At 38.5% G+C, this 23,267-nt stretch overlaps 1 protein-coding gene across 4 annotated transcripts in view; it reads left to right on the top strand.

Annotated features, from left to right (window-relative positions):
- Positions 1–23,267, top strand: part of SLC45A4 (solute carrier family 45 member 4) — an 84,723-nt gene that overhangs the window by 38,019 nt on the left and 23,437 nt on the right. For all 4 annotated transcript variants that reach the window (XM_088179861.1, XM_088179867.1, XM_088179873.1 and 1 more), the window contains exon 2: positions 9,873–10,490. In XM_088179861.1, the coding sequence (XP_088035987.1) occupies positions 10,247–10,490 (244 nt within the window). In that variant the 5' untranslated portion in view covers positions 9,873–10,246. The remainder of the gene's footprint in view (positions 1–9,872; positions 10,491–23,267) is intronic.

Genomic DNA, 23,267 nt, shown 5'->3' with positions numbered 1-23,267 from the left:
AACTGGAGCAGGGATCTCTGCTCAAGTGCTCCAGCAATACTTTTTATGGAGTATGCTTTCTCAACGTTTGTTTGTAATTATTTGTGCTGCTAAAGGGAGGCGCTGGAGATGTTTACCAAAGGTGCTACACCCTAAAACCTGCAGATTCCTCTGTTAGCACCACCTCGTGCATCACAGAGGGGTGGAAAGCAGCGATTTTACCACACCCTTTGCAGCAAGGATTTAGGAGGAGGTGATATTTTTTTGGTGCCAGGAAGTAAGAAATAAATGTTATCTCTAAACACCTTTTATTCCTTTCTTTCAGTACTGAAGTGATGAGTTCCATTTAATACTTCATCAGGGGATGTTAGAGTGTTTTCTTTGGCTCAGATGGAGGAAAGCTCTGCAAAGCTTTCGTGGGGAAGGGAAGGAATCTCTCTCCCTTGTGCTGACAGGAGACAATTTCCAGCATGTGGGCTCAAACTGCAGGTTAGGCTGTAAATGCTGGTTTATTACCAAACAATCGTGGTGATGAGGTACCCCTTTGATCTGTGAGTCCACTCAAACTAGGCAAAATGAGAACACTTAGTGCAAGATGATATAACCAGTTATATATACTTGTTTACAAACCCTTTGGAGAATCTGAAATGTGAGAAACCCTCTTCTGAGATGTTTTGGTTTTTCTCTGAGGGACTAATTATTTCCTCATAGTTAGTAAAATCTGGTCCAAACCTGACTTCTCTGTCTTTGTTAGAGGGTGAATAAAATTCTAGGGATGTTTTCAAAAGCTTCCTTTAACAGAGTTTTCTGAGATTGAATGATGGTAATGCGTTTAGGGACTGGTAATTGAAGATAATTCCAATGAATTAGACTTTGCAGATGTTAATGATATGCTGGAGGAAGTCGGCTTATGAAGATCTATGCTGTGCTCTTTTTTTGTCTTGATCTGTTGAATAGCTTCTGTAATTGTCTAATACGTATTCTGGCAGTATTTGGGTTTCTTAAGTATTTGCAGCCTGAAGAAACCAGCCTGTGAATTTTCAGGCAGTGAATGTGATTAGTTTAAATGCCAGTATGTGAAAATAATGTGCTTTTCACAGCAGCATCTGCAAAAGTTATCTAACTTTGCAGATACAGACTAAGTAATCAGTCCTGGCTTGACTATTTTTATGGATGCATATTCATGCAAAACTCTAGTCTCGACCTATTACAGAAAGTATTTCTTATTCTAGAGAATCAGCAAAGGTTGCTCTAGTGTATTCAATTTTCCCCACTTCAGTCGGGAGGACTGCCTTGGTGAAAGAACTTGCAAAAACAAAATGCTACTGGCAACAATGTCCTGATAGGATTATTCTTGCACCACCAGCTCTGCTGGGTTAGACATTGCCCTTCCTTCTGCAGGAAGGTGGGACTGGTGCAGTTAATCCACTTGCTTAGGTACTAAGATGTTTGATGATGATTGCCTTAATTTTGTTTTCCTCTGTTGTTCTAATTCCTAGAGACAGAGGGAACAAATCAGTTTAATTCTGATGGAGGATAACATTCTGGGTCAACACGGTTTAAAAACTTGAGGATCTTTTAACAGGACATTCCAAGCTGGACATGGCTTTAGCTCAGGCCAGACTGAAGTTTGTGCCTATCAGACCAAATCAGTGAGTTTTCTTAGGGAAAATCATTATTTGCAGCAGTGTCAGCCCATTACAGCATATATACACACTGGCCTGAGTGATCTCTGTCCCCATGAGGTTTTGAGTTTTGTGCTTTTGTGGTGACTTGATTGTTAGTTGTTGGTTTTGAAAGCTGTTAGTGCTTGCTGTCTTGCCCTTAACCTAATTTTGGGTGTAGTACCTGCTAATTGGAGATGCAGCCTTCACAAACCAGGCATGCCTGTGTCTTTGCTGTGCTGTGAAACTGCTTTCTAGTGCCTGTTTTCTTCCCAGCATCTCTGGTCCCAGCTGTTATGTTTTCCATTAGCTCTGAAGGCTTCTCTACTGCTATTTATGCATGTACCCCTTTAGCTGTTTACTTGTTTAATGTATCTGTATTAATACACATGAAGGTAATGTGAGTATATGACTTTTTTACCTATCAGTAAATCAAAATACAAGTTAAATCAGATAATGCCACCTCTCCAGCTTAACAAAATGAAGTATTTCCTACTAAAAACAGCAGCAGCTGTGATTTAACAATGTAATCTGATCTAATATTAGTAACAGGCTGTGCCTTTAGGGAGCAGTATAATATCCAATCCAGTGAATAAAGTCTGTCTCACATTAAATTCTGAATCCCTCATAAAAAGATGGCTTCCCGGAATTGTTTCAGTAATTGCATAAAACCCCATGATTTCCTATGTATTTTCCCCAGTAATGAATGGAGAAATTATGTTTGCCCTCAAAATACAAAGAAATGATGAAATAGTGCTGTCTTGCAAAGCTGTTCTCCCTGATGTCACAAACACCTTCACCTCTCCACCTTACCTCTTGAGCTTTCTATTCCTCCTCATGCATCCAGGCAGGAAAATTCCCATCAGGGGTTTGTCATGCCCAGATTACCATCTGTGACTGCAGCACCATTATCTTCCAGCAGGAGCCAAAATCTTACTCTTGGTCATTTTCCAAATAATCTGTGAGGGGCTGGAAAGAGGGTCCCAAGAAAGCCAAGGGGGTTCTAGTAAAGGCCATGCATTATGGAAAGAAAGAAGCAGGAGCCCCTATGGAAGATTTAGTTAGGGCTGGAGTTTGTAAGCCTGTGCATGTCAGACTTTAATAATTTCTGGAATTTTGTATACATACCAAGGAAAGGGTGCAACAAGTCTTCATTAACCCTTCTAAAATCAAGCTGTTCACACCCTTCCTTTTATGTTTTGGATTATGGTTTGGATATTTATTTGTTGGGGGAGTAGAGGGTGTCAGATGTTCATCATTAAGAGTAGAAAAGCTGCCAGCATCATCTGCTTCTCTTAGATGAATTTGTATTTGAAACATGTTTTGGCTTAAATAGCAAGGCAGTGGTTGTAAAAGACATAAACTGACTTACAGTGTGTGAAGGCAGGCAAAAATTTGTGTTGGAAGAAGTGGGCAAATAATGCTGTTTCTCTGTGTGAGGTGGATTGCTCCATATTGTTTTAATTCACAACCTGCTGCAGAATGACTTACCCCTGCCCAGACTTTGCTTCTGTGGCCTAAATTGTGTGGCCTAAAAGTAGGTCATGATGCAAAAGCACTGTGTTGTTTCTAGTGGCTCGTTTCTCTTTCTTTTTTTTTTTTTTTTCAAATTTTTTTTCAGATCTCAGGTTTCAAGATGAACTTGCTAAGAATCTAACCTGCAGTCAGTGTTAGTCATAGTGTTGTTTGGGCACAATATCCTTGTAGAAGAAGCTGTTTATGCTGTTGTGTTTCAATGCTTTTGATTACCTAAATGATGAACTAGATGTTAGGACATGTCAGATGCAGTTCTTTATTGCAGCCAGTTAGCCTTAACCTTTTTCCTCTGGCAGGGTTTTAGTGATTCACAACAGGCCAGTCCGGTGTAATGTAAGACTGTTTTAAAATGAGAGGTTGACTTTCAGAATCTGGAGGTAACATAGCTCATGTATGGGAATATTAAGTAATACATGACATAGTTGATTTTTAAAAAAATTATTCCTGAACAAGTGTAGTCTTCCCCCTCTGATAGGATTAATACAGTTCTGGTTTTAGGAAGTAGTAGCTAAAAAGCTTTCAATGTTTGCATTTAGCTGTCAGAAGTCTTAATGGGAATTGAAACAACTGCCTGCCTATAATTGCTGTCCTTCTGAACCAAAGGCCTTATGACTCACCTACATAGAAAATCATGGGGTTTGTCTGCACTTTTCTGATGGAACAACTTCATCAGATCACAGAAGGATACAGCCCTTCCTCTGAGTAGGGTAGTTGAGCCCATTTATCCAGCTGAGCCAAAACTTCCAGGTATGTGTTCTAGATGCTTTTCTTCCTAGTGCAGCAACTGAACACTTTGAGTATTGACATGGGCCAAAAAAACATCCCTTGTGGCCAGTTCGGTTACTATAAACAGCTGCTAATTATTAGCAACAGAGCCGCAAAACTTCCAGGGAGAAAATAGCTGCCTGTTGGCCAAGCAAGTGGTGTTCTGCCTTGCATCTGGCAAGGACGAGGAGAATACATGAGAGCTCTCCCAGCATGCCTGAGGATCCTTCTGCACAGCAGGTGTCTGGAGCTGGGCAGATGAGTTTGCTTTCTGACCTTGTAGCAGCAGGGACCTACCAACAGCTCCTTTCCTCTGTGAGCTGCAATTTCACGCTGACTTTGGGTATTGCTGCCCGAAGGGACACTTCCAGCCACTCCTGTGCCTCCCTGTTAGGATGGTATGGATCCCTGCAGCCAGTCAGATTTTTTTAAAGGATTTCTTTAGCTGCTTGGACATGGTTTTGTCAGTTTAGTTTTCAGCCTGGATCAGTTACAGTGTCTGGTTCGATGCTGTGCTGCTCGTGTGGCTGTGCAGGAAGCAGTGGGAGTAAGGAACCAGGGGCAAAGAAAAGGAAGAACAGAACGGTGCTCTTAGAGGAAGTACTTGTTTATGCCAGCTTAAAGTGATTGAGAAACCTAGAGTGTAAGCAGTGGAATAAGCTGGTAATGTATTTTATGTGATATTTCTTTACAAAATTAGTTGCCTGATCTTGCAGAGTAATTTTTAATGTACTTTGAGAATGGACAAGGCTCGGTAAGTTGGTGCAGGGATTGAAGGTCAGCCTTGCCTTTAAGAACTGCTCTTTTACAGAATGATTCTCTTTGTCTGTTGGTGTGGTAGAGCACAGAGCATTTGAACTCAAAACACCAGCAATTATGCTTGGACAAAAGCCATATTACTCTTGAAAAGGCACAAGCCCAAACGATGTGTTGTTTCACATGCCAGTCAGATGCTGAAGCAGAACCCATTGTCCACTTTGCATTAAATTGTGGAAGGAATAATAAGTGTTGTTTGTCTGCAACATGATGGTAGAGGTGCCCAGCCAAACATTTATTTAGCCTGAGGAAAAGACAGATAAACTCAGAATGCCTTTCTTTCTAATGCTAATATTAAAGCAAAACTTAAATCAGTCTAGATAACTCTTCAAGATATGGCCAGATTACTTGAAAACCTGAGCATAAACCAACTTGGCAGAAAAGCATTTGATAAATAAATGGAATGACTGAACACTTACAGGCTTGTCAACCTGACAGGATTCACAGGTGAAATAGTGTGGTTGTTAACATGCATGTCTGTGGGGTGCACTCACTGGAGTATTGGAGAAGGGTAAATTGTAAGGCTCTCAGAGGAATGAAAACCTTCTCCTATTAGACTGGTAGCTTCTGCAGTCTTACACTCTTTTGCCAAGTAAACATTTGAATATTTCATGAAGAAGTACGCTTACTTGGAGTTGTTTTGTTGTTTGGGGGCTTTTTGGTGTGTTGAGCAGAATGGATCACTGACAGGTCCTAATGTGATGATGACAACTGTGACCAGAATTATTAAAGCCTATTTAAATTCTGTAATAACTGATTAATTGGTTCTTAGCTATTTTCCTTTGTGAAGGTAGTGGTAAACAATGAAAAGTAATTTTATGCAATGATGGCTCAAGTTGCCTCTTCATCCTTCCTTTCCACATCAAGAAGGTAAAATTCATTTAAACCGTAGAATCTTTAAGTTAGAGTATTTCATATATCATTAGAAAATAATTCCTGTGAGCAAAACTGAATGCAGCTCTTAATGATTTGAGACGACTTTGATCAGTCTGTATCCTTGCATGTAAAAGAGAGTCACGATAATGGAAGAGGCAGATCTTGAAGACAGGAGATAACTACATAAATTACTGGAAGTTAATGCAATAAACTTGAAAGAAGAGGATGAGAATTGGGGTAGTTTATCTCTGTTCAATCCTTTCCTTTTTTCCTTAGATATTCAGTAGTGCTTGGTCTGAAACGTTTCCATCATTTTCAGTTTGCTCATCCCAGTTTTTCATAGGCTGTGCTTATTTTTCTCATTGTTTTGGGTTTTTATAGTTAGTGCATACCACCTTTTCTGAGATTGTTTCTTACACCAATGAATGCCCAATGACTTCAAGGAAGAAAACCTTCTGAAAGATTTGAAATCCTCTCATGCTATCCAGTTGGGCCCATTTAACTATTTTCTACTTGCCAAGCTTTATTACAGCTAAAAAAAATACATGTGTGATTACCTGAAATGTGCTGTGTACTCCACAGCTTACAGTCATATGCTTTGGCACAGGTTCAGAAATTCCAGTTACTTGTCAAACAGTGCATTCCAATTCCTTGTTAGCAAGAGAGATCTGGAAACATGCATTAAAAATAGTTCAGTCTTAAAAGATTTGGGCAGGATCACTGTTAACCTCATTTTATTTTGGTATTGATGGGTATACTACCAATCTGCTGACCTCCAGATGGTGGCATCACAAATGCAGGAACACTGCTTGTCAAAACCCCCAAGTCCTAAACTTAAAAACACACTGAGGTGTGTGATAAAATCATTTGCCCGAGGCATCATGTTGCATAATTGTGAAGCATGAGCTCGTTGTGCATCCTAAGCATCATAGTGCTCCCTAGGGAAAAGAAAACCATGGAATTTTGTGGGCTACAGATATGACCTATATAACACTTCCTCTTCTTTGGCAAAACCTGATGAAAGGCAGTGATTTTCCTTTGGTTCTTTGATGGTTCACAGGTTCTGTCTGTGAACAGTACCTATTTGAGGCTCAGGATCATTGACTTGTCGAGCCTGTAACATGTTTTGTGTTTGACACAGTCATATTATGCCTCAGTGCAGGGTGGGTAGTCAAAGTATAATAGATAAGATTGTAAGATAAGATTGTAAGCAATTTCAGAAGCTTTATAAAATTTTGCTTACAGATTAGGTTTTGGAATATATTACTTGCCTGTTTTGTTAGAATATTAACTATTGCTTTATAGGTTTTTGCCATTGCTGAAACATGGCCAAAGGTCAGAGTAAAATGTGCAATTAAGCTGACAAAGAGCCAGTGTCATCAGTCCCCTCCTCTCATAAACACTTGGCAATATCAGAACTATTTCTGTATCTTAAGTTCTCTTCACACCTAACCTGTGTACATTGCCCAACGGGAATCTCTACCCATGGATGAAATTCTTCATTCTACTGCTTTATTTGTTGTTAGTTATGAAAATGCCCTTGAAAACCAGCCATGAAAAACAATTCGTGCTGGATGCAGACATCAGAGAATTCTGTATTGGTATTTTAATCCAGATTCTCTTCAGGTGCCACTTACTTTGGAGTTCTTTGCTGTATAAAAGCTTCTGTTATATTTACTTCCATCAGGTAAATGAATTTATCTCCCTCTTTGAGAAGAAAGAATGCCGCTATTCAAACTTGGCAAAATAAAAATGAACTTGGAAAAAGCAATAGCAGAATATATATCAGTCTAAAATGAGCATGAACACAACTGAACAGGGGTGAGGAAAGAACTGAAGACCTTTCTGAGAGGCTCTTGTTGTTCTCTGGCTCTTGTATTAGACATGCACTTGGAGTCAGATGAAAGTGCTGCAGGAAGTCTAGCGTTATGCTTACCACAAAATTGACATAATGGAACAGTAATTCTCTGTTCTTTTAGATAAAACCTGTCCATTGTGCCTCCTCCTATTGCACTTGAACACTAGAACTGCTTTTTCTGGCATGTTTAAAATATGCTGTTCTTATCTGTGTCAATTACAGCTTCAAAGTCTGCCTCCATCTACCACACATTATTCCTGGCTCATAAATTATCTGATCACTCCCCATCATCTTCCACTTCAGAAATAACTTTTTCAGTCATCCCTTAAGAGCCTTGCTCAAATGGGCTAAATCTCAGATATCCTCTTTTGTCCTGTCTCTTTATCCTTTCCCAGGACAAATGCTCCTGGCTTGGTGTCATCCTTCTTGCCATGTGCAGGGTGCCCCAGTGTATCACAGAATATTCTGGAGTGCTGAACTGCCTTCCTCTGTGTCTCACCCTGGAACTGCATATGGAAGGAGGTGTTTAGGGAAAGGGAATTAAATCCTTCACAGGAGGAGAAATCGGGCATGAGAAAACAGTAGAGACTCTAAAGACTTTGTGCAGGAGAGTAATGCATAACCCTTAGTCTGTCATACAACATACATGTTCTGCTGATTTTTGGATAATAAGACCTAATATGTATAATTTCAAATTCTGCTGGATGTCACGATGCCTGAGTCTGCCAGCAGTTAAACATTTTATGACTAGTCTATAATTAAAATAATTGCTCCTACTCCAGAACAAATATTTTGTAGGCTTTACTCACTCAGAACTTGTGTTACGTAAGGTGGATGGGTTTTTTTTTTCATACACGGAGTACTTTGCATTTATGATAAACTACTTACATCTTAATTTCTGTTAATACTGAGTGGGTAGAGAAATGCTTTCCAAGTCCTTTTTGTTATGAGCTATTTCATACTTATTTAAAACTTGGTTTATAGAACTAGTTCAATAAGTTATTTTAACTTTCTCATGGAATTTAAAGGTTTGTCCACCTCAAAATAAAATTTTAGTGTTAGTTGTTGTTGAGGTGATCAAATGTGAGAATTCCAATAATCCTGGGGAGCCTGGAAGAAGAAAAGATATGGACCAAAAAAGATTTTTGAATGGAAGAAGAAAAAATATGTGCAATAAACAGCTTGAAGGAGGGCATCAGCAGGAGAGAGTGCTCAAGATGGTGTTCTTGTGATGCACTTTTAGTAGAACACTAAAGGTCACACTGAGGCAGAGCTGCTCTTGTGATGAGCTTTGAAGACCAAATGTGGCATCTGTTTCCTAAGGCTCAGTTTTAGGCTCACCACTTGATAATCTAATGTGTACTCAAGCCCACAAAGAGTTTGTGTTGCCACAACTGAAGAGACAGGGAATTGCATGGGGACTTCTACTGAGGCCAGCTTTGCTGCCAGAGCCAACATTTCATGCAACCATATCCCTGAGGGGTCACAGCCCAGTCACCCTGTGTGCAGAGATGTAGATATGTATCCTTCTAATGCAAATTTACATAATCTGACTTTTCATAAGATGCTTTGTTTTCTTCTCCTAAGTGCTTAAACACATTTTGAATGGCATGGTGCAGTATTTGTACATCTACTTAGATTATGTATGTGGCACCAAGGAGGGGAAGGTACAGAAGAAGCTTGTCTTACCTGGTTAGAATATATTTTAATAATTTTAATGTGTAAGATATTGTACCATTCTGCTTTCACAAATTTCAGCAGCCTCACAGGATGTGGGAGTAAGATGCTCTGGTCTTGTGTGCAGAAAGAAGATGAATTCATATGCTGTGTATATCTCCATTAAAGTTTAAATACTCAAGTGTCAATCCTGTATTCATAATGGCTTATTTTGCTTATGCTTCCTTGAGAAATATCTTTAGTATAAAATGGTGTGATACTTACTGCAAAGTAAATTGCAACTTCTGAAAGTCTAAATGGAGATGTCTGTGTGATGGTAATTGATGAATCATCTTCCTGGCATAGAACTGGAATATCCTATGCTGTTTCTGAAATGCAACCTGCTTTAAATTTCCCAGAATTTTAGTCTTGTGCTCAGTGTTCTGAGGATCTTGGACAAGTACCCTGACATTCTTCTGTGGCTTTGTGTAGGACCACAAACCAGAGGAACTGGAGTACAGTAAAGCATCATTTAAATACAAGGCACAACTGCTTTTCAATGGAAAGTGCAGAGGTAGGAGGGAACGTGGAATAAAGGACCCTATGCTAGGCAAGGACAATGGAAAGCATGAAGCAGGAAATAGGTTATATGGTTAAGGGGGGGGGACACAATATCCTGAAAAATCCTATTGAAATTTTTAAATGCTTGCTTTTTGTTGCAGATTAATCAGCCACTCGATGGGGATTAACAGTGGAGCACCTCTTTGTGTCGCCTTTCCACCTCTGTGTAGCACGAATAACAACTTCAGCACTTCTTCAATAATAATTATGAAACTGGTATTAACTGAATGGCAATTATGGATTTTTAACTCTAACTCACAGTAAACCAGCAAGCCATATGTTGAAATTCCTACCAAATAGCTTTTCATTCTTAATGTCTCGTACCTATACAAGAAGTTGCAAGATACCTGTTTGTACAAGAGGAATATAAGCATTACTTGCCTGAGGAACAGAAGCTGAAAGAGAAGACACCCTAACTTGTTCGTGGAGTTATGGTAGTATTATTTATATAGCTATAACAAATATATATATTTTTATGGTAATGAAAATGGCTCCTCAGAATGCTGACTCGGAATCTATGCAAGTTCAAGATCTACCTGTGGCACAGCTTCAGAAACCAGAAAACAAGGAGAATGAAAGTAGGGAGGAGACCATTAGTGAAGGATCCATAGACCGGATACCGATACGCCTGTGGGTGATGCATGGTGCAGTAATGTTTGGCAGGGAATTTTGTTATGCCATGGAGACAGCTTTGGTAACACCTGTATTATTACAAATTGGTAAGTAATTCTCATTTCTGTGAGTCAAAGCTTTCTATATATTTTTTACGTTGATTGGAGCCAGGCAGAGAGGGAAGATGCATCTAAAGGTACACAAAGTAAAAACGATTTTGGTTTTTTCCTTAGTGTCTCTAGCACAGATTCAACTGTGTGATCATGCTTAAATGGGAAGGATTTCTACATGCATTCATCTTCTGTCTGTCTAATATTGCTTCCCTCTGTAAAAAATGTAACCTCATTTAATTCTAAAATTCTCTACTACAAGGTAAGTGTCCTAGAAACTAGAGACAATATTAGGCTATAAAGGATTGCAGTGAAGCATTTTTTTAATTTATGGAGAAATGCTTCAGGTTACAGTACTTTAGAATATTTAAAAAGATAAATTGTTTTTTCCACTGAACTGCTGCATTTATTTCCAACCACTAGAGAGTCTTGTTTTGTATGATTAATCTGCAGTTTATAGCATGTAAATACACATGAATAAACAATGATGCCAATAGCCTTAGATGATAAGTGGGGGAGTGGTGGGGTTTAGAATGGGGTTGTCAGTGTTAAATTTCATGGTGAGTATTATCATTAGGTTTCAAATAAACTGTTTACATTATTAAGAGTATCTGATACTACCTTTATTAAATACAGAAACATGTCAATTATATATCAGAAAATATTACACAACATGGAATGGAAATGCCAGACTGAGTGGGGAGTAAACCAGCCGTGTGTGTACTGTATAATTGTCTGTATATTTGTATAATATATGTTTGCTTTGGCTTACCTGTGCAGGTGTGCCTTACAGCTTGCTCAGCTATGACCAAACAGAAGCACTCAACCAACTAAATAATAATGTTCAATGAATACTGTTTACAACATTGTTTAAAAATTTCCAGGTTAGCATCTTGAATGAAACACATGGGGGGTTTTGGTTTGTTTGACATAAGAAAAAGGCATTTTAGATTCAACTTGTGAGCATGTGATGTACAAGTCCTTTCATGTAGTCTTCCTGCAGTTAAAAATGTGTTTTCATATGAAACTGCTAACTAGTTTATTTTGAGTGAATGGAGGGAATAATCAGTGCAGTTGCTGCCAAGGGAGATGCTCATGAGTTAAGCCTCTACGTTTTCCTGAAAATTTTAATTTTCAGAGCTCATCAGATGGTCTTCATGGATCTATTGTTTGCATAGTTAAAACAGATTCTAAAAAGCTCCAAAAAAAGAGAGCTTTGGTGATCAAACTAACTTGCTAAATAAAACACTTGCATCTTCATCTAGGAATGTAACTTGTAAGGTTTTGCCTTTTGGGTAGATTGAGATTTAGACTTCAGTCCCTTGTACTGGCAGCATTGTTTCAGTAACTGTCTACCATAAGCTCAAAAACTTGCATCCTGCTTTGCATGGAGAAGATCCCTGCTTTTCTAAGTGACCTGTACATTTCTGTTTGTGCTGGCATTTGGATGATTAAAATGTATGGCTGGCTAAGCTGACTTTACCTTACCATAGAGTAAGGTCAGACAGTATAAATAAACTATTCTCTTAATTACTGACCTCTCTTCCAGTTTACATTTCTTTTGTGAGCTTTTCTAGCTGTTTCCTCCAGATAGTTGAGAAATATCTCTTCCCTTCCTTCCCTAACCCCAGTGATCAAAATAACACTGGGATTTGAGGGAAGAAGAGTGCTCCCACTTCTAGAAAAGCTGCACATCGACAAAGCAACATCAAAGTCTGTAGGGATGCAGCAATGGTGTTCCAAGCCACAGAGATAAGAAATGGAGGTAGCAGTTACAAATGTTAGTGCTTTGGGAGCTAATTGAAATCTTTCTGCTTGGCTCCTGTGCCCTCAGCAGGGCTAAAAACAATGTTGAATTCACTGAAGGGTTAAGTTATTCACGGGTGACTTATCTGGCCTCTTTGTTAATTACCTCTTACATGGTTCTGTTTACCTTTATCAACCTCAACATCTGTCTGCCTCAGCATGAACTATATTTATTCCTCACTGGAGGGGGTTGCAATATAGCTGTCGAACTGAGGTAATATTCCCTTTGCTTCTTGTTTTGGTAAAAGCAAAGATCAGTTTCTGTGAGATGAAATTGGCTCAAGAAACTATATTTGAGAATTGGCACCTGGGGAAGTGTGGTGACTCGATCAATTTTGCTTATAATACACTGAAGAACAAGAAGCCTTTTGTGTATTCAAAACAGATTACACAGTGTGTTGAATATTAACAATTAAACTTTACAATGTGTGCTTATGCTTTTCTGTACCTGGGAAAACTTTAGTCACTGAAATAATCTGAGATTCTCATCAGATAGCACCATGAAAACCTTAGGCACATTAGTATGGTGTGACACATTTTCTGCTTGCAAGTATTTGACTTTCTTTGTAGTTTGAGTACCCTGGATCAGAGGTGTAGTTATGATTTGGGGTGTAGTTATGATTTGGCAGATGACCAACCTGCCCTACTTGATCTGTAATCCATGAGATTTTATCAGCTGAAGGAGATGGTCGTTCGAATGGTCACTGTCCAGTTCAGTGGTGGTTGAACTCATTGTGTTTAAGTTTCCTGAAGTTCTGAAATCTTAACAAGAGAACTTAAAAGCATTAGTGAAAGCTGCTTGACTCAATGCATACTGTGAATTGGAAAGGTGCAGAAGCACCCAAGTTACTGCAGCCCTACTGAAAGAAGTTCTGATTTCTGACTTTAATCATTGTCTTTATTGCTATAATTAATGTTACATTGCTGTGTCAGAAATGCAGCTACAAATCTGTAACAGCGTTGTAGTCATAACTGGGCTTTAGTAGCCTAGCAACAAGAACAAGCCAAATATATATTGCATGTGGTTTTTTCATTAGAGCTTGCTCTTTGGTTTCTTAGTATCTGCAGCTTAAGAATTCAATATGAAGCGGTGAACTTGTTAAGAATTCAAACAATGTAAAAAATATGCCAAATATGAGAATTCCAGTTTGAGTCCAGATGAAATTATATTAGTTGACACTTGCAGAAGTTATAATCTCCTAAAATCTCCATTAACCTTTCTGGGACCTGTTCAATAAGCAGTTTCTCCCAGCCAGCATTAAATTTTACCAGAAAATAACCTTTCAGAGCCTTCAGAACTTAAATTTTACTTGTTCATGAGTCCAAGGCTTTGGGAAAACTGAGTGATTCGTGTTATTCTTGAGTATTAACAGTGCTGGTTTTTTCCCCTGCACATAAGATACAAATTCCATAGGAGCAGGATGAGGTCTTTGTCTTCTGAAACATCTGGTACTTAGTGCTGCTTATCTGTGAGAGGGAATTAAAATCCCTGCTATTGTTCATAACTGACAGTGTATTTTCTTCCATCATTAAACTTGGCTTCATAGAATTAGGTCTCTAAAATCATCTCTAGTTCATAAGTTCACAGAAGATTTGGATACATTCTAAAATTATTTTGCTTGTATAAAAGCAAAAATAGGAGAAACCAAAGACTGGTGTGGTGTGAACTTGGAGAAACTGTTTTTTGAAGAAACTCGTTCAGTGAAATCACAATATATTACTTGTGTTAATAACACTTTAAGCCGTTAATAAATATATAAGTTGGTAGTTTCAGATTATTTCTACTTTAATTCAAAGAAAATTTTGGTTTTAATACAACATGTAAATCCATTTTAGTTCTTCTGAAATGTGAGATCCATGTACCTATTTCATTAGGACTATGGAAAAAAAAATCTGTGTTTTGTGGCTTGGAGTGGCTGCTGCTTCCAGCATGAAAAACTCCCTGTTTGACTAATGAGTAGTGGTAGCTGTAAACATGAAAATTCACATTTTATATTTATTATTATAAAAGCTTTGTCAAGCCTTTACTCTTGCTTCAAAGGTTCTTTTAATGCTATTGAGTTTTTTATGAATAGTTAATAGGCACAGAAGTGACTGTCAGCAGGAGAGCTGTTCCTCATTCCCCTGCATTAATTAAATATATTACACTAGTGTTCTTTAAAAGTATCTATCTACATTGACATAGTTTCTTTAGGAAACATAAGGAAAATTAATTTATATGTGCTGCTTACCTTTATAATGTCACTTAAATTTAGGGATGTTTGTCTGGTGGGCTGCAGGAATAGCTGTGTTTTTTATGCATTTCATATCTGAGTGCCTCTCTGTGATGGCATCACTTTGTTTTGCTGTGAGAGTTAATGGATTCTTGCAGTAAACATTGGCTAGTCTAGCATTAAATATTGAAGTTGGTCGTTTTTAAGCTTAAACCTGAGCATTAGTGTTGTTTTTAGGCAATAACACAGACGAGTAGAGTTTCTGGAAATTTAGTATTTCACTGTTAATTATTAGATTTTACTAAAAAGAAAGGCTGAGCTACAAAGACAGAATACTATAGATTATTTTTGTTTGGAAATTATTTCTCTCATTAGATCCTTTCAAATCAGCAAAATTATGTAGTTGCTCCAGTCTTATATATGTAGGAAAGCTGTTCAGGGGTTTGGGCTGTTATTTTACAGCTAAAGCATTTAGAGATAATATCTAATAAAAATTATAATTTTCTAACCTTCAAAATTCACCCAGCCTAAAGCTTAGCAGACTGTGCATAAAGGGTCTTGAAATCTAGTTCATGTGAAATTGCCAGTATGGAAAAAGTGTGTTAAGCAATAATTCAAACTGCTGATTTTGAGAAATCTCTGTGGTAGCTGAGAACTCATTATGCAGAAGAGATTCAATATTCCAGAGTGAACTCTTAGTTTGCAGTAGTGACTCTCCCCATTGAAATGTAGTGTTGATACCTGCCTGAGAAGAATGCTTGTAGGTAAAGGGAGATTATGGAGATGTATTTAGAAACCAGGCATGAAATGTTACAGATGAATTGGCTTCTAGGTCTGTTTTTTCAAAGGAATTAAGGTATCAATTGCTGACTTAATTCAGTGTGGAAACGGATAGCTGTCCTAAGGCTAAGCCTGAGATCAAAGGAAATCTAAAAACCTGAAAGATCTCTTGGGGAAGAAGGGAGCAAAGGGCTGGATGGGCTGTTAGAGGCTGCCTATAATTTAAGTGAAAAAGAGCTGAGTGGCTGGAAAGGCTCTTGCAGATGGAGGAAGCTCTTCAACACAAAGCAGCACTGAATCTATTTCAGCTCAGCTTGAGTAGTTGAGTTTATTCCTCATCTCTGCCAGAGGTTACATTAAGGTTATGTATTTTTAACTGCCTTTCTGCAAAGCTGCATCTTCCATTTCAGCTGTGTCCTACCTTACCTTGTCTTACCAGGAAGAAACTGAGTTGTTGTAACCTGTCCTTTGACTCCCAGAGTTAAATTCCTGTTCAATCCAGCTGCATCTGTGCTCCCAGGCATGGCTGTATTTGATGCTAAGAGTGAATTGCAGGATCTGAATTTCTCTTTGGAAGAATTAATGGCTTGAGAGCTGACCTGTCCCAAGAGAGGGCTGTAACACAGCTAACCTGAGGGCAAGAATTGAATATACAGTGGATCCAGAAAACTTAGGATTTAATTGTTTATTATTCCTTTTTCAGCCTTGTTATCTTTAGAGTTAGTCTGTTCAGATCATGTAAAGTTTGTATTCACATCTCGTGTGGTGGAATGTACAAGACTGCAAATACTGTGCCTGAGGCTTATGTTAATTGCTCTATAAAACCTCCCCACCTATCTTTTTTTACTTATTGACTAATTTTATGCCCACTAAGGGGTTGTGTAAGACTAATTTTACTGTACTTTTTTTAAACTAACAAGCAAGTCAGGCTTTCATATCATTTATCACTCTTACATAAAATATCTTTTGACCTCAAAGCAATAGGAGCACAGATTTTGAACACAGATAGCCCTCAGTGGAAGGTTGGGTTAAAGATATATTTAAAGCCCTTTTAAAAGAAAGATGCTATGGAACTGTTATGATTTTTAATCCTGGGGGCAGTTAGGGGCATGTGCTTTATTTCCCTATGAAGGCAAATTTGGCAGTTTGGCAGTTGTGCAATAACTGTTCCTTACAGCATTTTTTATATCAGTGTTCTGTTTTTCTTTAAGTAACACTGAATTTGGTCTTCAGAGGCACCACTGATAACACATGGCAGATTTTCAGCTGGGTAATGTGAGGATTCCTGCTGGCTCTAAGGTCCTACAGACTGAGTTTGGATGAAAAGCCTTTCTAGGAGAGGGACGTTGAATGCAAATGGCCTCAGAGGCTTCTCCCATAGTATGAAATATGTTTCCTATTGCTACTTAGCAGTAGAAACTTTTTGTTCCCTTTTTTTTTGCTGAATAAGGCTTGCTGGAGAAACTACTTCTAAAACAAGATTCATACCTATTATGATGCTGCTTTTCCCAATTTCAAATCTTTAACAGAATTCCTTGAGCTTTCAGTTGTGTACTGTGGGAATGTTAGTGTGGTTTGTATTTTTTTCCTCTAGCATAGAGTGTTCACAATAAAGACTTGCGTGAACACTCTTTTAATCCTCAGAAGTTTTCATTTTAAGGGTTTGTGTGGTCTGAGGTTAGACCAGTATATGACACAAGAACAGGTCTGAAAACTGTAGGCTGATAGAAGCAGCACAGTGTAGAGTGAAGCAAACTGTGTAAAAATACAGGCTGTCAGCAAAGGATGGAGGTTTAAAAGCAATTTTTGATTTCATTGTCACCTTTGTTCTTCAAATACTTTTTTCTGCAGCAATAGACATTTTCGTCTGTGATTTGTCAGAAGAGCTTGAAGCCTCCAAAAATAATCACTCTCCAAGAAGGAAATGTACATCTCTATCCTTATGTAGCTGCTTCTTCCTACCTGTAAATATTTCCTGTCCGGCATGCTTCCTACCTTTTATCTGGAGTAGCCAAGGATTAGGAGAGGCTAAGCTGTTTGGCATGACTTAAATGTACTTTGAGATTTCTGTTCCCCTTCTTTCCCAAATTCCTTTTCTTCTGCCCAAAGATCTAGTAAAGCACAGAAATAAGGACTCATCATTGCTAGAAGCTAATGGTGGTGAACTGGGTATGGGACCATATTAAATTAAAGTTGGATTTTTTTGTTTTTTAATTTTCATATCAGCCAATAGCATTAAATTCTTTTTTCAGTCTATTGTAAACAGGTTTTTTTACATCTCTCTTATCACGGGGTCACCAAATTGACTTGAAATTCTTTTTTCTCACACATACCAGATCCATCTTGTTGTGAGACTCAAGGCAAACCTTTCTGCTACTTTCAAAGACAGTCCTAGAGTAGAAATGGGCACAGATGGGAATAAAGGAACTTCAGGGTCCCTTAATTCTTACTAAGATTTTTCTGTGAGTAGTGGGGAAAAGATGAGAAAAGTAGAGACAGACTTTGGCCTCCTGGAAATGCTCTAAAATGGAGTGGTTTTAAACACACATTTACGCAACATCTTTCTTAGCCTAAACCCTTCCTCTTAATCTGCTTTCCACCCACATGCCCAACATCTCTTTATACTTCTGTCTAAACACCCTCATCTAGAACAGGATGTCAGGAGAAGCCTTGAATGTGCATGCATGAGTTTTTCTGCTCAAAATTTGAGTTTGACCCTCAGCTCTGAGCAAGAGGTAACTTTTGCCATAGCAATAACAGGTGAAACACAACAGTGCTTCCATGCTCCTCATTACAAAGTAATTGCCACCAGGGCAATTTTCCAGCAGGCAATTGCCTATTCTTTACTGCAAAAAGAAAGCTTTCAGCTCTTGGATGAGGTTCTGGTGGCAGAGACTTGCAGATGAGATGCAGAATTGAGATTTGGATGCCCAGCATTGGAGTTGGCAACCCCACAGCTTACTTCAGTGGGTTTCTGTTGAATGTGGACTGTGAGACAGGTTATGAAAAGGGAATAGCTGAGAACTCGTTAGTGAACAGGAGTCTTGCTTTTCAAGGAAATAGAATTAAAGCCACTTTGGAAATGAAAAGAGTGTCAGCATGCCAACTCATGTAGTGTTTTAATATAGGATTGTCAGAGCTGCAGCCCCTTGAGCTCTGTTCCTTTCAGTCTCCTGTGTGCTTGTTGCAAGAGTCTTTCTGTTGTAATGCCCCTCTGGGACCCCATTTAATCATCCTCTTTTCACCAAACAGCAGTTGAAGAAGTTTCAGATATACTTTCCTGCAGGCTGTTTTGCAAGAAATTATTGGAAATGTTTTGTGCTACTGATTCAGTTTGATAATATTTAATACAAGTCCATTTAACTAAATAGGGAAAATCCATGTTATGGATTATGTCTGCATTGGTTTGGATAAATCTCCTATAGCTCGTGTAACTCCATAAACATCTTCCTCTCCCTGAAGTCTTGAGTAGCTAGGTACAGAGCAGCACAAATGCAGATTTTTCAAAAAATATATTAACTCTGTTAACATTTGGTGATCTTCAAGTGGAGCCTCCAGGTGAATTTTTGCAGTGTAGTAGATGCAGAGCATGTAAACCAAAGAATTTGAATCTGAGTTTCTTTTATTTTTAGGGAATGGTGACTGCTGGGCTACAGTTTCCTACAGCAAAGTTAGGTGCCATCTTTCCAGGCTTTTGGGATTGTTCCATGTGAGGAGAGAAGTTCCACACTCAGTTCAAAAATGTCTTAACACACTTCCAGAGCAAGAATACTTTTCCCCATGGAGGTGCTGATACAGGGAATGATCAGCAGAAAGGCTCAGTCCCTGCAGTGGCCTGGTTCTGTCCTTGGTATCAGCTTTGTCCCTGGCAAGTGTCCCATCATGAGACAGTGCAATTGCTTTTATTATGCCAGTAAATTTTGTATAACTTCTGCACAGATCATCTTCACCTTGAATTTCTATCCTCCCCTGAATCCCAGTGTCTGTTTTTTCTTGCTCAAGTGATAATCTGAGCTGGATCATTTTCTATGTGTTCTTTGTACTGGCTGTATAAAAACACGAATTTCCTGCTTTTATCAGTTGTGCAGCTCTGTAAACAATGGTCTTTCAATAATTCAGTCTATCAGAATTGAGCTTACCACCTCCACTCCCCCCACCCCCACCACCAGGATAATCTGCAAATTCCAAAAATATCCTTTAAATGAGCTCTTGATCTGGAAGTGTTTTAATACCTCTTACAAATGTTATATCTGGACACTTCTGGAAAGTAAAGTATTTCTTTGGCGAATAGAGATCAGGTTCATGCCCTTAAGAGTTCATGTAGGTGGCAGGAAAATAAATATTAAGTTGCATATTCTAAAATTAATATTAAACTTGGGCACAGTGGGAAAAATCTTCATTAATTTAAACCAAAGTGTCTCAGATATTCAGTTAAATGGTTGTTTACTGGGGTTAATTAGTTGTAGTGGAGACAGTTGTGGTATTCATTATGTTTTCTTTGCCTGATTTGGAAAGTCAGAGTCAGTGTCCTACCAAGCCAGACATTTTCTGGCAAGGAAGAGTCATTACAGGCATACCTGCTGTCTTATATGGACTGCATCAGGTGACTTCAAAATGATTGTTTATCATACTCAGCTGCAATTTAAACAATTTATGCAGCAATTGGATATCACTGAAATATCTGATCTGCTGTTTTCTTCCAAGCTGCAGCAGAAAAGGGCAGATGCAATGTGCTTTGCTTTTTTTTCTCCCCTTAAGTCATTGTTCTGCAAAACTTTAAACAAATAAATTTCTGGTTGCTAGACTTTGGTGTCAGTTTATCAGCTCTGTAGTGGTTCTGCATTACTTGTGGTGTTTTAGAAAAGAGGCTGGGTATTCCTGATTTTAATGCCTTTGTGACATAGAATCATGGAATGGCTTGGGCTGCAAGGAATCCTCAAGACCAGCCAGTTCCACGCCCCTGCCTTGAGCAGGGAACCTTCCACTAGATCAGGGTGCTCAGAGCTCTGCCCAACCTTGGACATTTCCAGGATGGGGCAAGAACAGCTTCTCTGGGCAGCCTGTGCCAGGGCCTCACAGGCTGGAATTTCTTCCCAATATCCAATCTAAACCTACCCTCTAACACAAAGCAAATAATGCTTACTTAATACTGACCTTAAATAAGAGCAGAAGGAAAACTGTCATCTGCATGAAATTAAAACAGAAGTTAAATTCTTTTCTTTCCTTTCCATTACAACCAACAGAAGTATGCCAGAAACAGAATTTTTCAAGCCCAAACTGGCTTAAATCTCAGAGGTCATGGCTAGACCTGTAGTGAGCAGCAGTGTTGACACCCCTTCCTCAATGGCTGGGTCCCCTCAATAGACAACGGGGTCTCACTGTCTGACAGTGGAGAAGCTCAAGAAGTGCATGGGGGAACATTCAGGATATTTGAGGTTGGCACGAGGAAATAAGATATTATATAATCAGTTAAAAGGCTGAGAGTGGTTCTTTCTCTGTAATTTAATTAAGCAATAGTCTACCAAGTGCCCCCCCTTGTCTGAGGTAGTCAAAGTCATGCGTCATAAATTTTGTGCCAGGGACTCCATCGGTCTGGAGAGCAGTCAGCGTGTGCCAGAGGTTATGCAGATAATTGGAGAGGAAGGTTATTTTTCTGCACTGTGTTTTTCTACCCTGTTGATGTGGCAAATGTGTTTAAAATGAGTTTTCAAATGTTTTTAAGCTGTAACCTTCAGGAGAGGAGTTGGGTACAACTTTGTCAGGTATGAAAGGATTGCCAAATCATGCAAATTATTTGGGTTTGAATCCTAAAAATTACTCAGATTCTTTGTTGTATGACTGAATAATGCTGTGTTACTACACCTGTAATTAACATATAACTTGTATATATGTATAAGTAACATACATATAACATATACAATAATATATAACATATATAATATATACATGTATATATAATATAAAACTTGTTCCATTCTTTCACAAGTTTAAATGGCAAGAAAAGATTACAGGCAGAGTGATATAAAAGAAAACTGGTTTTCACAATATAATAAAAATACTTGTCTGGTTGTTAGAATAGAGTTCTGCTTTCTCCCCAGTGGTGTCTAACTCTCATCATTGCACATTTGGAAAGGAAATGTTTGCTGCCCTTTGTGGTGGTGTGCTCTGCTTGTTTAACTTAAGGTTTTATTGGTAAATTTATCCTTCCATGTGTAGCTTCACTGCTTGGGCAACATAATACATGTGAGTAAAGATTACATTTAAGGGTCTGGAGTAAGAATTCTTATCTTGTATTATTACATTTTATTTCAGACTGTCAATTCCTGTTATTTGGTGCAAAGGGAACCCATGGATCTCATTATCCTTCACGTAAAAATGCAGTTGTATAATTTTTAAACAGCTGAGTGAGGGTGAGGGAGCCACTTCTCTGGGACACAGTGATTTATTTGGAGTGATGCCTGAGACTCTGCTCTAGTTACTAAAAATTTCCTATGAGAGCAACCCTCTAGTATGACCCTGCAAGCTCAAAATACTAAGATCAAGGTTTTTATTAACTACAATTTAGAAGACTTCTATGTGAAAGCAGCTCTGCTTTTAAATCTCCCCAGTACATGTGTAGAATGTGTTTCACGTAAGTTAATGTTCAAGCCAAAACATTAGGAAAGTTTGAAAGTTTGAGGCAGGTCCCATAAACACCAGCACTGTCTTTAATCAGCCCCAAAATTTCATCTGAGAGGATGGTTTTCTATAATGCTTTACCACGAGGCAGGTGATTGGTGGCATGAATAGCTACCGAGAAAACCCACATTTTTTGGCAGGGAAAATCCTCAGTTGATTAAAACTCTTTCTGATAGTCTTTATTCTAATATCTAGAGACTTTTACAACCTCTGGTGAACTGCAGTGTTTTTCCTGGAGCAATGTACATGGAAAACTGCGCCTGCAAACTCCAATGTGCTGTTCATTTGTTGCAGCAAACGGGGAAAACACTAATAGGATTTCTCTTCTGCTTGATGTAGCCACATGAGGAATTAACCTCAATAAAAGCAACTGCACAGAGAAATGCAGTTTCTCTTTAGGGGCTTAGGATGGGATATTTGCAAAATTCGCCTGTTTTTGTTTGGTTTTTTTTTTAAAGCAAATAATGACTAATGAGTTAGAAAAATCAGTGTGTTTCTTTATATATTCATTCATATAATTCAGCAACACTTTTTGAACAAATAATTTAAAAGCAAATGCTATGTTACCACTCTCTGCTGACTCTGGTAGAGCTTCCCGGTAGCACAGCTGTAACCAAAATGATCCCAGGCAGAGTGTTTATTCCTATCATAAACAAACCTGTGGTCCAAAAGCTTTTAGAAAGTCCAGAAGGTTAGTTTTTCAGCATGGTAACAATTAACAATACCCTTTTTGTAAGCCTGTCAGGAGAATAGTGCCTTTTTGGGAGGCTTTGAGTATTGAAAAGGGAAATAAAGCACTTTGAGACTGCATGATGTCAATGGCCTAAGGAGTGTAGGTAGGATCAATTCAGCTTTTTTCTTTTCTGGCAGTTTGGGGGAAAATGGCCTTTGGAGTATAAAGTGTATATTGCATAACTATAATGTTTATTAGGTATTATGGTTTTTTTTCTCTTGGGTCAGCCAGGGTAATTATAGAAGGAGCTGCCTGCACCACCTTCTGACCCTTAAAAGGATGATGAAAATGTGATCCCAGCTGAAATATGAAGATCGACTGTCTAGTCACTAATCCCCAGGGAAAAAGGTTCTCAGATGGTGTCTGCAGGGGTACACAGGCCAAAAACCACCTCCTTAAGTCACTGTTTTCATGTGACTTCCAAGAATGTAGTCAAGTCAAACTGGGGAATGAAAGAATGATTTTTATCAATATGCAGAGACAAGCTCCTTGCATTTTACTCTTGGGGCTGGAAATGAACTGTTTTCTTTGCTACTTGCAATTCAAGGGCGCAAATATTGGGCT

The sequence above is a fragment of the Sturnus vulgaris genome, chromosome 1 (assembly GCF_052056855.1).
Source record: "Sturnus vulgaris isolate bStuVul1 chromosome 1, bStuVul1.hap1, whole genome shotgun sequence".
In the NCBI taxonomy this organism is placed as follows: domain Eukaryota; kingdom Metazoa; phylum Chordata; class Aves; order Passeriformes; family Sturnidae; genus Sturnus; species Sturnus vulgaris.
Note: the sequence above shows the minus strand (reverse complement) of the source record. Positions and strands in the feature narration are given on the sequence as shown.